At 49.7% G+C, this 15,056-nt stretch overlaps 1 protein-coding gene across 4 annotated transcripts in view; it reads left to right on the plus strand.

The window, feature by feature from the left end:
• MYLK (myosin light chain kinase) overlaps positions 1 to 15,056 on the plus strand; it is a 219,531-nt gene that overhangs the window by 101,628 nt on the left and 102,847 nt on the right. For all 4 annotated transcript variants that reach the window (XM_036851338.1, XM_036851336.1, XM_036851337.1 and 1 more), the window contains 5 exons: positions 411 to 429; positions 1,596 to 2,131; positions 2,700 to 2,906; positions 7,223 to 7,357; positions 10,424 to 10,576. In XM_036851338.1, the coding sequence (XP_036707233.1) occupies positions 411 to 429; positions 1,596 to 2,131; positions 2,700 to 2,906; positions 7,223 to 7,357; positions 10,424 to 10,576 (1,050 nt within the window). The remainder of the gene's footprint in view (positions 1 to 410; positions 430 to 1,595; positions 2,132 to 2,699; positions 2,907 to 7,222; positions 7,358 to 10,423; positions 10,577 to 15,056) is intronic.

Below are 15,056 nucleotides of genomic sequence, written 5' to 3' on the forward strand. Positions count from 1 at the left end.
GGTATTTGTCAGAAATGATCACTGGGGGTTTCTTTTGAGGGCCACATGCAAGTTAAACTGTTTGGGTTTGAAGTTTTCAGTAGAGTGGTTTTTGTTTCCTTCTGTGGGCTAGAGAACAGGAAGCTCCAGTGCCCAGGGCGGGGCAGCAGAGGCTGCCATAAAGGGCCCAGGGCCGTGCTGGAAGCTTAACAATGTCTCCAGGGCTCAGAGGAGTTTCTCAGATTAACCCAAGAAGTTCAGGACCAGGGAAGCTGAAAGGAGAGAGGGAGGGAGGACCATAGGTGATGGGGAAAGTGAGAGTTTGGGAAGCCAAACTCTGTCATAAACAAGATATTGTTGTCTTATCACTTTCTGTTCTTGGTGTATAAAACATTCCACTAACGGTCTTTCTACCTTCTCCCTTTTTCCAGGCTTGGACAATGCCAATAGGTATGTGTAGGCTTTGTGATTATCATGTTTCCATCTTGAAATGCCCTGAGAGAAAAGAGGGCTTGTAATCAAGAAACACCCTGAATTTCTGAGTCACCGTATAGGGGGGAGAACTGACTGTTTGGGGGGCATTGTTTTATTTGGGGTGTTTAGTTTTATTCTATTGTAATTTGCTGTCCAGGTTCTGTGTCAGGCTTGCCATCAGCATTGAGACTCTCGCAGACCCTGCTCAGTATCTTTACTAGTTAGCTGTCATTAGGAAGGGCACTGCTCTGCAAGGATGCCCTCCACGTTCAAGGCCAGAATCTACTTGCTCACCCAGCACGTCTTCATCGGGAGAGCTTGCTTTCCTGAGCGTGAGGCTCTGTGCTAGATGCTGGGTATGCATGGTGAGCTGTCTAGTGTAGAGAAGGGCCTTAAACAGAGCCACACAAAACATAAGCGCTAAACCTAAGTCTACGCGAAGCGCTAATTTGGAGTAGAGGGTCAGAGAACCCCTTTTTGAAAGCTTGATGTTTGAGCTCAGGCCTGTGAGGAGTAGTATGAGCTAAGAGAAGAAAAGCTCAGGGAGAAAGTGTTCCAAACAGAGGTGTTGCAGGTGTGAAAGTGGTGAGGTGAGAGGGAGCCTGGGGCCCAAAGAACCCTGAGGGGCTGCAGCCTGGTAGGCACTGGAGACAGTGTCTTGGGGGGGTCCACGCAGAGCCAGCTCCCACTTGGCATCCCTGCAGGCCGTCTTGAACAGCTCAGTTTTACTCTTAATCGAGTGGAAAAGCTGTTGGGAATTCTTAAGCTTAAAATGGCACCATTCAATTTATGTTTTTAAAAGATGGACTGTCCGTGCCCTGTGGAACATGGGTTAGGGCCCGTGTGGACAGCGGACACCACGTGTCTGAACCAGGTCGGGGCTCGTGGAGAAGAGAAAAAGGGCGGATGTAATGAGTGTGGGTAGAACACTGGGCTGGGGATGAGGGGCAGGGAAGACCGAGAATGGCTGCTTGTTTTCTGGCTGGAAACTGAGCAAACTGCAGAGAAAGACTTCGGCTCTTGCTCTGTCTTGATCTGTGGGCTTTTGTAATCCGTGGAGTCTGGGCTTGTAATGCGTAACCAGATGATTGTTCCATCCCTTCTTCTGCCCCGCTGTCCCCCGCCACACCCCCGCCAAACAGGTCGCTTGTGAGAGGAACAAAAGTGGCCAATTCAGACATCAGGAAGGACGTGACCAATGGAATCGCTCAGGGGCTGAAACTGGATGGCCTGGAGGCTGCAGCTGAGAGTAAGAACTGCTCCAGCATCCAGAGAGGTGGCTCCCCGACCTGGGCCACGGGGAGCCAGCCTCAGCCCCCGAGGGAGTCTGAGCCGGAGCCATCGGAGGACTCGCCCGGAAAGGCCCTGAGGACCCCCGTCCTGCAGAAGACTTCCAGCACCATCACCCTGCAGGCGGCAAAAGCGCAGCTGGCACCGAGAGTGCCAGTCTCGGGTGCCCTGTCTCCTTCCAGAGAAGAGAGGGAGAAGCCAACTCCTCGCCCTCCAGCCGCCCTCCACACCAGGCAGTGTGGCCTGGGAAGCCAAGACACTGTGAGCCAGGTTGCTACCCGGAAGGTCCCCACGGAGGGCCAGGGGGACACAACATTCCCCAAATTTGAGAGCAAGCCCCAAAGCCAGGAAGTCAGTGAGGACCAGCCAGTCAAGTTCAGATGCGAGGGTGAGTAGAGCTGCCTGAGGCCGCTGGTGCCCACACGTAGCCCCCGGGTGGCCACTCCCTTCCTTTGGCTAAGTGGTCAGAGTCTCCTGTATCCCCTGGCCCCTTGGACTAGAGCCCCATCCCCGACCCCGGGAAGCACCTTACAGGGGTCTCCCCTCCGGACGGACTCAACCTCGTCATGTCTCTTGTTCTGGAGAAACTCCCAGCAGTGACCCATTGTTCATGGTTGGAGACAGCACTGACCCTGAGCCCTGATCCTCACCGCCCTCCGCGGGAAACCCATCACCACCATCTCCACCACACACAAGCCGCAGGGTCCCCTCCTCTTTCCTCCCTCTGGCTGATCTGGAGACCTAGCTTATCACCTTGTAGCCCTCCTCCCCAAGGACCCTGCCTCCGTCTTGGGATGTGGGGTGTGGGGTGGAGGGGTAAGAAAGCGGGTTCCAGCGGGAGGGCGGCTGCACGCGGGACTGAGCTCTGCCCTCCGGCTCAGCCTCTCCGCCCCTGCCTGCGCCCCACAAGTCCAGCGTGCTCTCAGGGGCCTCCCGTCCTTCACCTGGCCCTGTAGTTTCAGGGATCCCGAAGCCCGAAGTGACCTGGTTGCTGGACGGTTCCCCCTTGAGGAGAAGAGAAGGCACCATCGAGGTTTATGAAGCTGGGGGGACCCATTACCTCTGCCTCCTGAGAGCCCGGGCCAGGGACAGCGGGAACTACAGCTGCACAGCCGCCAATGTCCGAGGCCGGGTGTCCTGTGGCTGGACCCTCCTGGTGAAAAGTGAGTACATTCCTCCAGGTCACCCCGGGTTCCCTGAGGGAGGACCTTTGTGGGGTGCTTCATACACCGCACAAGCGTCACCTCCTGCAGCCCCCCGCCCAGGGTGTACCACCCGACAGAAACATCGCCCCCACCCACCGGCCGAGGCCAGAGTCGCTGCTCCAGGAGAGTGATCCCTGATCAGGAGTTCACATCCGAATCACCTCAGAATAAACATGCCCAGGCCCCAGGCCCAGCCCAGCTGTGAGCTGCCGAGTCTCACTTTGGTAACCACAGAGAACAAGATCGACACACTGAGAGTGATGTGAGGTGATGTGAGTGACACATCTTTTGTGCTCATTATAGTGTCTGTTTATAAAAGTAGTGCATGTTCATTGAGAGGAATTTAAACAATGTATATAATCTTATGACTCGGAAATAAATGATAGTTTAATATTTTAAAAACAAATTTAGATTTGTGCTGTTTGTATACTGCTTACTATTCTAATTTGCTCACGTTACATAAGCATCTTTCTATACTATTTCTTTCTATATTTTTTAATATCGTTTAAAAGCATGCTTTGTAATGGCCGTATAATATTTCATAGAACGATGTTTAGGCATGGCCTTATTGTTTCCATTTAGATTGTTTCTATTGTTTCCATTTTTTCACTACTGTAACAGAACTGTGTTCAATAGCCTTGCACCCATCTATCTCTCTATAAGATTTCCCCTTCACTTTAAATGCTATTTAGGGACCCTACACTCATGTCATACTATTGAGGAACTTATTAAACCACAGCACATTGCAGGCTGATGGAAACTCTATGAGACAAATAACCTTCACCTATTTTTTCAACAAGTAAATTGCAAGCCAAAAGGAAAGAAGGAACAAACTGTAGGAAACTTAGATGAAAAGACACATAAGAGACACCAATAGTTGCAATACATGGACTTTGCCTGGATCCCGATGGAGACACCTTTAAAAAATGTTTTTTGTAAGAACATCAGGAAAATTTGAGCACTGACAAGATATTCAGTATAAAGGAGTTAGTGCTATTTTTAAGATGTGATGGTGGATCTCGTGGTGATTTTTTTCAAAGTCCATATATTTTAGAGATATAAGTTGAGTTATTTACTGGTAAAATGATATGATTTCTGATATTTACTTCAGATATAATCCATGTGTGGTGGGACTCAGTGGGGGGTATGAATGAAGTGAGATTGGCCATTATGAAAGTTGAGAAACAGGGATATGATGATTCACTATACAGCTTTCTCTACTTTTGTGTATGTTTGAAATTTGCCATAATAAATGTTTCCCAAAAAAGAGCTTACTAGTTCATTCACACAGTAAGATGCCATGAAGCCAGGGGAACGAATGTGCCTGACCTGTAGACCCTGCTAGTGAAACCTGTCCAAGATATGTTAGTACGGGGGACAAGCCAAGTACAGAGAGAGCCGTGTGTATCATATGCTCTTTGTGTTAACGGAAAAAAAATCTATGTACACAAAGCAAACTGATGCTTGTGTGTGCGTAAACATTTCTGGAAGGGTCCACAAGTTACCTCTAGGAAGAGAAACTGGGGGTCCAGGAAGGGGTGAGAGGTAGTCTTGCTTTTCACTGTATACCATTGACTCACTTCTTAATTGGGAATTTTACTACATTTGTGAATTCCTCTGCAAGGAATGTTATCCATTCATTTGGAGGTGGGAGCGCCTGTAGGCAGAGGTCCCAGGTCGGGGAACCTGAGCTTCATCATGCAGGGCTCTGTGTCAGGGCAGGGGCCTCACCTAGCACTGTGTCCACCGAAGGTTAAAAACCAAGAAGCTTTGGTTGGAGTGTTAGCTACTATTATTAAATGGAAGCTGTGTGTGGAGACTGTACCTGCAGCAAGTTGGGGGTGAAAGACAATGTGGGCTTGAAAGCCACCGCAGAGCTGGGCGAGGGGGTGGAAACTGGGCATGCCACAAAGCTTGCTGTTCTTACCAAGATTCAGCTGTGTGTTTGTTTGTTTTAGAATGAAGGCTGCTCAGAATGCTGCAAGCCTTTGGGTAATTTCCAGAGTTCTGAGAAAGTTGATGTTGAGTACTTTTGCCAGCGTTCCTGTTCCTTGTCTGGAGGAGCAGACTTATGGAAGTCCTTAGTGTGCCATTCCAGAAGTCCTGCTTGACTGCCTTTCTCCTTAGCTGTTCTCTAGAAGGCTCCACCAAGATGTAGGTCGTCTAACACCTCTTCCTCTCTCTCTTCCTATCACTGCAGAAAAGCTGCCTGTTTCCCTTACCAAGACTTCTCTTTCCATCCCTCCCATCCCCACAAAGATCGGGTCTAATAATGATTGACTCTCCCACCATTTCTTCAGTCTCTCCCCGTCCCCCTATCTAGAGGCCTCTTTCTCCTCCCTACAGGTGTGCTCTGGTCTCCCCTCAACTAAAAAGAAAAAAAAAAAATCTTCCTTCTGCTTCACTGACCCTTAAGCTCCCACGTTCTCTTTCCACTCTCTTTTACCCCAAAACTTGCTGCTAGCCCAGTGTCCACGCCCAGCTTCCATCTGATAATAACAGCTAATCCCCCACTGAAAGCCTGTTCAATGTGCCAGACTTCGTGCTAAAAGCTTTGCTTGCATGGCCCCATTTAGTTATCCCAACAATCTCATGAGATAGAGTCACACCCATTTTCCAAATGAGAATACTGAGCTGTAGTGAGGTTAAGTGACTTGTTCACGGTCCCATGCCTTGTAAAAAATAGCATATTCCTAACCCATGTTGGTCTGACACAAAAGCCCATATTGTTTTCAGTGACTCCCAAAGGCATTTCTCTAATGAGGGAATTCGATGCCGGCCAAAGGGGTGGAGGTGGTGCCTCCCCCCACCTGTCCAGATAGGCTGGCATCCCTTCCCTCGGTACCAGTCCCATTCAGATGCACCACATCCTGACTTGTAGCTGTGCTCCCACTGCCTACTCTCCCATTAGGGGAGCTCGGGGCTAGAGGAAGAAGTGTGGATGTAAAGTCAGAGAACTATGTGTAAAGCCTTGCTTCACCTCTGGGCTTGACTATGGGAAATTATGAACTTCGTCTAAAAACGAGCTAAAGATAACAGTCTCGTGGCACTGTCACCTCTGGAAAAGTACCTGGTAAGCCCTCGAATATTAGCCTTTGCCCTTAAACCTTTGCTGTATAATATGGTTTTCCCCTCATCACTGTATTGAATAGCTTCTCTTGAAAAGTACCAGTGAGATATCTTCTTATCACCAAATCCAGTTGCCTTTTCTCAGCTATCAGCCACCTTGACTCTTCTGCAGCATGTTCTGGGTGTTGTAGAAGAGATTTTCTATCCCTATTGCTCTTAATTATGGCCCCCAAACTACAAAATACTCCCCAACTCACCTATTTAGAAGGCTTCTGGAAAGTTCAGCTCAGCGGTTCTCAGTGAGAATGTGCATCAGAATCATGAGGGGGACTGAGTAATGCATTGTCTCAGGCCCCCAGTGCTTCTGAACCACTGGCCTAGGTTGGAAAACTAGAACCCATGTAAGTCCTCGTCATTTGATTCTGTCCTGGAATTGGAAAAATTAATTATAATAATTTAAAATTGAAATGTCCTCACCAATGGGCATGTGGTCTCTACAAGTGAAAAAGATATTCACAAGAGTGTGCAGGGTCTTTAGCTATTACATACAATGTTTCAGTGTTCATCCTTGTACATATATCTCTTGAGTAAACCATAAGGGAATATTTCTATGATTAGATCATAGAGGTTGCCAGCCTATTTTTTTAATTTATAAATTGTTCTTTGAGTCAGCTTAGGCAGTTTATGTTTTCCTAAAAAATCTATTTTATCCATATTTTCAATCTAATGAAACATTTTGGCCAAGGATTTTTAAAATAAAAAAAAAAATGTGTGCATCATCTGATGGGACGCGTCAAAGACGATAAAAGACACCAGAAAGTAGAATAGGGCCAAGAAGGGGGGAAGGAGGAGTTCTGCGGATGCTCCAGGATAGTGAAAGTCAAGACAAGACGGGGGGCGCAGGGGGGGGTGGGGGTGGGGGGAACTTGTGTCCCGGAGGAGAGGAGGCCAGCCTGGTCCTGAGCACTCCCAGACGGGGTGTCTTGTGACAGTGAAAAAACCCCTGCCAGTGACTCTGCCTCAGGCTCCAGGTCTCTGCCTTAGTGGTGCTGCCTGCTTCCCTGTGTGATGATGGGTCAGGCAAAGCCAGGCCACCAAAGAAGCAAGCCCTGGGCGCCCAGGGCAGTGAGGTGTCAGCCTCCGGTCAGTCAACAGCACAGGTCAGCTGTGATCTGAGACGGCCTGTCTGTTCTTTGCCTTCACAGGGCTGGCCATGATGGAGACGGCCCCCTCATTCTCCAGTGTCCTAAAGGACTGCACTGTCGTTGAGGGCCAGGACTTCGTGCTGCAGTGCTCGGTGCAGGGGACCCCGGTGCCCCGAATCACTTGGCTGCTCAATGGTGAGTCCCCTCTGCTCCAGCTGCCTGGGTCCTTGACCCTGCCTGCATTCTCACTTGGCTTCCCCACATATCACTCTGACCATTTATGCATGAGAAGGAAGCACAGGGTACAGAGAGAGCATGGGACCTGGGAGTCTGCTAATGCCTGGCTGGGGACACTGGGCAAGTTTTACTCCTGTCTGAGCCTTGAGCTCCTCGTCTGCAAGACAAGAATAATGCCACCTACCTTCCAGGGTGGCGATTGTGAAAATTAAATTAGATCCTTTATATAAAACAGTTAATGAGATGCCTGGCACCTAGGTGCACAAGCAATTTAGTTCCTTTTCATATGGCCAGGCTCAGAGTGGCCCTCAATAAATATTTGTTGAGTCAATAAATGAACAAATATACCAACAGATTAATGAACCACACTAGCAGTTGCTCATGGGATCTTGCCTTTTATTTAGCGGCAAGTGGTTTGGGGGTTTATAGACCAGTAATTCTTTTTAACATTATAGTCCTATAGAGACATCCCAACTTTTTTTTTTTTTTTTTTTTTTGCCAAGTAAGGTCCTTTGGGGAAAAAAATTATTATATGTTATCACCCTTCTCTTTTTTTAAAAAACAAAGCCTTTAAATTCCAAAAGTATGGGAGTACTCTATTATTAGAACTGAGAACAGTCCATAAAATTGGTGAAATTGAGTGGGGTCTGCTTTGGGGATCTGCAGGGAGGATGAAGGATCTGCACTTGTCCTTCTCCGTATCGAGTGGTTGGGTGACCTTGGACACCCCCCTTTACCTCTTTGGGCATCGGCTTCTTTATTGGTGAGGAGATGGGCTGGAACAGAAGGTTCGGGTCTCTGCCAGCTCTCAGGCTGATGGAATAGGCTCCTTAAGGGAGCAGCGGCCCGTCACCTGTGCACCAAATAGCCCCATTCATTTCTGCACCATTGCCGTGTTGCCTGTGAACCTGCCTCATCGGTATAGTTTGCTTAGGCTTTGCTAGAAATGATCTCTAGTCAGTGAGAGAAGTTGTCTTGGGGTCTCCCTACGTGTGGGCAGAGAGGTGAGAACTGGGGTCTCCACCCCTCACCACGGACAGAGCTCCTATCGGATTCCGTGACTGACTGCAAGGAGGCAGCCTCCTTGCAGCTGGAACAGAGCATGGATGTTAAAGACTAGGAAGGGCTCTGAGCAAGAGAGTTTCCCTTCTGTCTGGCTCACACTCCAGGCCAGACATCAAGAAACATTGTCAATAAAGGACCAGTTGGTAAGTATTTCCAAATTTGCAGACCATGCAGTCTCTGCACAGCTACTCAACTCTGCTGTCATGGCACAGAGCGCAGCCAGAGACAACATGTAAATGAATGGGTGTGGCTGTACTGTAATAGAACTTTATTTATGGACACGTGAATTTCACACAATTGTCACACGTCATGAAATATTCTTCCTTTGATTTTTTTCCCACCATTTAAAATATGAGAAACTATCCTTAGCTTTTGGGCTATACGAAAACAGGCATCAAGTGGGATTTGGCCCATGAGCAGGAGTTTGCTGACCCCTGGTCTACACCTCTCCAAACTGAAAAGCAGCCCCACCTTACTCTTGGCGAATCTTGGCATTTTCACAGTATTCCCACTAGAGGGCGATCATGCACAAGTCGGGGACCCTTGCCGCCAACTCTGATCTCACCAGTCTTGGAGCTGGGAGTTCTGTGTTGCCTAATTCTGAGTGCCCTGAGCCAACAACTCCTTTCTGGAGCCACCATTTCACCCCATGCTTGTGGAGCCAAAATGAGCCATGCTCCAGTAAAAGGAGAGCTCTCAAACAGCTTGTTGGCACAGGTTTCAACAGCAGAGGCACTTAGATGGCAGTCATGGAATGTACTGGTATTCCCAAGGAAGAGAGGTTTTAGGTACATGCACACACACATGCACACACACACACACACACACACACGGGTGTTCAGTCCTCTCAGTGGCAGGATCCTGGCCCCTGGCTCTCCCATCCCCCAGCCCCACTTCTATGAAGTGCAGTCGGGCCAGTGGAATCTCTTTCCTCTGGCCCTGTGGCTGACTTGGCAGTCCCTGTCATGGAGATGTGAAGTGTTGCTATGTGCAGAAGAAAACATTGGATTGCAGGGAGAGGACCTTTTTCTGCACTTTCTCCCTCTCCCACTGCCCACCCCCAGTTTTATGATGTGCAAACCAGGAGCCTGGGCTGACAAGGGAAGGAACTGACAGTTGCTTCCTATATGGTGAATGGAAACATTCCTGCTCTAAGGCCAGGATCTTCAGTAATGAGATTCTTTTTTTTTTTTTTTTTTTTTCCTGGAAATGAGAGCTCACATCCTGGAATGATAAAATCCCGGGAACATATAGCATTAAAGAAACCACTGAATTTCACGCCACACACTTCTATCTCCATGCAGGACTTTATGTGACCTGAATAAAGGGCCCTCCATGCAAGGGACTCTTGGAAGAAAGGGCCAGAGTCGTTTTTTAGTTCCCTGTATTTATCTTTTCCGTGAATCCTAAAATGCATGTCATTGCAGTGTTAGGTTGAGGGTGCAGAATTGCTTCTGGTAAATATCTGCAATGGGAAATGGAATCATTGTTTCTGGAGACATCTAAAAGGAGCCGGGAGCCTCATGTGCAGTCTGGGTGAGGTCTGTTCTGCCTGAGGCTGGGCTGTGGGCCAGATGACCCTGTCAGATTCTTTCCAGGCTCAGGATTCTGTGAAGTCTAGGATGTGGATTTGGGGACTATTTATTTAAACAGAATGCACAGCACTCTGTCCCTTTCCTGCCTGCATTCTAAGTGCCTCCAGAATCTGTCCCCCAAGTCCTACCAGCCCCGGCCTTGCTCCTCCCCCCACACAGTCACTCCCTCTCCTTTACCTCCCTAGCACCTGCCTCTTTTTCCCCTCCTCGAGCCTCTGTCCAGTTGGCTGGGGGTGGTCCTCAGTGGGGCTGAGCAAGCATGGGGAACGTCAGTGTCATGACAACAGCTGCCCTGCTGAGGACAGGGCTCACACCCTGCCCCTGGGCGCTCCCTGCCTGAGCCTTCCTGTGCTTCCCTCCCCAGGGCAGCCCATCCAGTATGCTCACTCCACCTGCGAGGCTGGCGTGGCTGAGCTCCACATCCAGGATGCCCTCCCAGAGGACGATGGCACCTACACCTGTCTGGCCGAGAACACCTTGGGGCAGGTGTCCTGCAGCGCCCGGGTCACTGTCCATGGTAGGAGCCTCTGGGCACCTCTCTGGAAGCACCTCTCCTGCCAACACATCTGCTTTGGAGAAAGGGCACCGCACCTAAAGGCAGGCAGGTGGAGGCGATGGCCTCCAGGAGCTCACAGTGACCAGGGTCTGCCATGGGAGATGGACATGCAAGGCCAGTCCCCCACCCCCTCACCCCACCAAGGCTGAGGGAAGATGCAGGGGAAAGAGGCAAAGACTCCCTTGGCTCAAGAAGCTTCCAGTCTGGTAGGCAGAAAACCGCACGCACTGAAAGATGAAGTATCCCTGGAGGACTTAGGCTCTCACAAATGACCCCTCACACACTGGGGGACACTGGGAGACACCGGGTAACAAGTGCCAGTATTGAGGCTTCCAGAGGGCCACCGTTTGCCCCCCTTTTCCTTCTGCCCTTGCTCCTCCCCACCACCCCAGGCTTGCTCTTATACCTCACCAGCCTGGTGTCCAGTAATCTGATTATTATGGTTGTCATCCATTGATCGGCACCAAGCGCTTAGTCCCAGGAAGTCCCTGGAGAGCCACAGACTCAAGACGGAGCTGTCTGGGCTGTGGTATCGGCAGGCATGGTGACAGTGCCAGGGAAGGACTTCTTGGGCCCCAGGTGTTCAGGTAAGCCTGACTCCCCAGCCCCAGCTGAACCTGGGCCCCCAGAGCCCCCGGTGACTGGGGCCCGGGCGCTTGGAACAGATGCGCCGTGCCCTGCTTTTCCAGCAGCCTAGCAGGAGACATGCCTCCCCGCTCTGTTCCCCCAGGGCTTGGCCTCTTGGGGAGAGTCTCCCTGTATGTGAGCAGCAGCAGCCCAGGGTTGGGGGACAGTGCTCCTCCTATCTTACATAGAAGCGTCTGAGGCTCTCAAGAAATCAATGTCTCTTGCCTAAGCACCCCAAGGCCGTGAGCCACACTGGCCTTTTGAACCCAGATCACCAAACCACTGAAACTTCCTGCCCTTTTGCAGAGTGCAAGTCCCCTGGCCCCAGAGTGGAGCTGACCCTCGCCCCCGGGGCTGGGCATTGTCGCCCCTAGGGATAGAGGAATGGCACTGGTGCCCTGACTTGGCTGTGGCCTGGCTGCAGAGGCTCTCTCCAGCCCCTCTGAGTTCTCTGCGATTCCTGTGAAGCGCCCGTGTGCCCTGGCCAGCCAGCCGGGGACTGGCCCTGCTTCTTCCCGGGAAGCCCTCCCACTCGGCCTGGGGGCTGTCCTCCTTGCCCCCAGGTCTGTGGGAGGGGCAGGTCCTGGGTGGTTGCCCATCTGAGCATGTTTCAAAGCAGAAACAGAGAGGTCCCCGGCAAGAACTCTGCCAGAGCTACGTGGATCTGCTCTGAGAGCAGCCCTGTGTGAGCGAGGGCCCCCTCCCAGCGTCGGGACTGACTGGCCCGTGAAGGCCAAACAGAGGCTCAGCTACCATAAATGGTGAAGGAGGCTGAGACGTGGCCGAGCTCAGGCCGCCACGCTGGGCTGCCTGCACAAGGTCGGGGCAGGCCGAGCCTGGCGCCGTGACAGCCCTGGCTCTGCTCCCAGGGTCCCCAGCAGGCTCCAGTCCACGTCCCGCACCAGCCTCAGCCGTGGAGTTTTTCTTTCTTTATTGGCAGCTTCTTTGGCTGCAGTCTCTGGGGCAGCTCAGGGGGAGGGAGACGACTGTAGTGGAGGCATTAGTCCCCTACTGTGCCGACCACTGTCCTGGCCTCTCCCTCAGCTGCCCAGGCCTGGCCTTTTTCTCCCATCCGTGTGGCCCCAGACCACGGCTGGAGCGTGGATGTGGAGCACCTGCCCAGGTGTGAGTCCTGACCATGGCTTGCTAGCCCCGCTGCCGGGCTGCTGTTTCCTCTCCGGGCCTCACCTTCCTCTTCTGTGTGATGGGGACAGTGAGAGTCACCCCAGGTACTGTGAGGATTACCTTAACAAGCACACTAATGATCTCCAAACACGGGACGTGCTCAGTAAGTGGGTGCCTTTATGATTGTCCAACGGAGTCCCGACCTTTAAACAGATGAACTCCCTTCAAAATGGCAAGTCTGAGGAGCGGTCTTACCAAAGGATCAACTTTGCCACACTGGGTGGTGGTTTTTCTGTCTGTCTGTCTGGTCGTTTGGTTTTGGTAAAGGGAAGAGAGAATCAGAATCAGAGAAGGGAGGTGTAGGGCCACACACTAAAGCCATAGTCCGAGCATCCGTTCTGGGGGCTCTGGCCACAAGAGGGCGCCATTCGGCAGTGGCTCTCCCTCCCCTGGTCTGGTTTCCAGGCAGGAGCAGATTCTCCGGCAACTTTTGCTGGAGGAGAGCTCAGCAGGTACTTTGTTGAAGGCCAGACATGGGTGCTCTTTCTCACCTCTTTAAGCTTTCGCCAAGGTTTTGCAATCATCCAGAAATTGCTGGCTCAGCACTCTGACGTGATTTCTGCAGCCTCTTTTCCTTGCTGTCTCTGCCTTCTCTCCTCTGGAACCCCTTCCTCCCCAAATCTAACTCCCTCCCACATATGTCACTTCCTCTGGGGTGAGTTCTCTTACCAGCTGTACCTCCCTTGTGGTTGTGCTTACTTATCAGCAAATCTCTACTGAGCACCTCCTTGGTGCCAGGCATCGTTCTGGGGAAGCGGCCATGAACAAGAGACAGGTTCTGTCTTCCTGCTGGTTACATTCTGATGGAGAGATGGGCAATCATCCGCACCTGGCTTAATCCAATACCGCCAAGTGCTATTAAGAAAACGAGAATAGAGAGGGGGGTGGAAGGGATCCTTTCTTAGTTAGGTGCTGGAGAAAACCTCTTGGGGAAGGTGACTTTTGAGCAGAGACTTCATGAACGGGAAAAAGAGTGCTCCAGGCAGGCGGCACAGCAAGTGCAAAGGCCCTGAGCTGGGAATCAAGTCAGCCTATTTAAGAGACAGTGAGTCTGGAGCAAAGGGAGCGGGGGCCAAGTGGTAGAGACTGGGTTCAGAGAGAGAGGCAGGGCATGTGTTCAGTGAATGAATGAAAGAGCAACGGAGGTGGGTGAGTCTGCCTGGTGGTGCAGGGGGCGTTCCCTGCACATGACTCCTCACATGTCCAGGGTCTCAGCGTTCATGGGAGTGCTCAGCAAACCCACACACTAGCTCTCAAAAGCCCCCCAACAAATATTCCTGCTTTCCTCCTCCCACACTAGGAAAAAATCCCTAGTAGTTAACCAGGCCGTGAAAGTCTTCCTTCCGGACCCAGATGGCGCCTAAAGGATGATTAATCTAAATTCCTGCAGAAGCCAGAAAGATCTGAAGGAGAGTAAATATTTCAGTGTATTTGCACTGAGTCATTGGTGTGGAGGCTTCCTTAGGCTAGAATATTTTAATTTATTCCCCCACCCCACCCCGAGTATCTTTGTCAAGGCTAAAATTCTTAAGTGACTGGATTTATTAACCTGCTAATAGTGCCCATTTAGACAGTGTCTCAGCCTAATGGTTTGTTTATTTAAGTGAAGACCTGCTGGGCTCTTAAAGGCACCTAAGGACATAACATGTGGGTAAGTTAAAAAAAATTAAGAACCTGATTTCTAAAATAAAAAATGAAACTTAATAAGCATATTTATTAGAGTATTTGTTTCGATAAAGAGCCTCTAACGAAAGCAACAGGCAGCAGGGAAGCCAGCCATTCACTAGGCAGTGAAAGCATCGGTAGAAGCCCAGCTGGTTTTCAGATCAGTGACAAGGTCCCTGCGGGGCAGCTTTGAGTACTGACAGCCTCCCGCCATTTTAATTGGAGGATACTGGCAGGCACTTTGGACGTTGTATAACCTTTCCCTCTATGAGTTTAAAAACACTAAAAACTTTAAAAAAAATATTTTTGAGATAAGGCTTTTTTTGTTAATTTTTATTGGAGTACTGTATAGTTGATGTACAATATTATGTTAGCTTCTGCTGTATAGCAAAGTGAATCAGTTATACATATACATGTATCTACTCTTTTTTAGATTCTATTCCCAGATAGGTCATTGTAGAGTATTAAGTAGAGTTCCCTGTGCTATACAGTAGGTCCTTATTAGTTATCTAGTTTATATATAGTAGTGTGTACATGTCAATCCCAATCTCCCGATTTATCCCTCCTCCCCCCCTTTCCCCCTTGGTAACCGTAAGTTTGTTTTCTACATCTGTGACTCTGTTTCTGTTTTGTACCATTTTTTAAGATTCCACATAGATTGAAAACATTTTTAATACTTATGTCAGCTAAAGAGAAACTTATTGAGGGGAAAGGATAAACATCGGTTTTACCTTGTCTTTTTTGTTTGTTTTTTAAGAACTTTAGTCCACCTACAATATGTGTCCAAAGTCTTCTAAATTCTATGAAGGCCAGCAAATAAATGTTAAATTATTATTATTTTTTTTTATGTCAATAAATCTTTATTTTTCATACAAGGTGCCACTGTAGGTAACCACACTGCTGTTTTCAGATATAATGTTAAATTATTTTATAACCAATATTTTAGTTTTATATAAGTTAATAC

Source organism: Balaenoptera musculus, chromosome 4 (genome assembly GCF_009873245.2).
Source record: "Balaenoptera musculus isolate JJ_BM4_2016_0621 chromosome 4, mBalMus1.pri.v3, whole genome shotgun sequence".
NCBI lineage: Eukaryota > Metazoa > Chordata > Mammalia > Artiodactyla > Balaenopteridae > Balaenoptera > Balaenoptera musculus.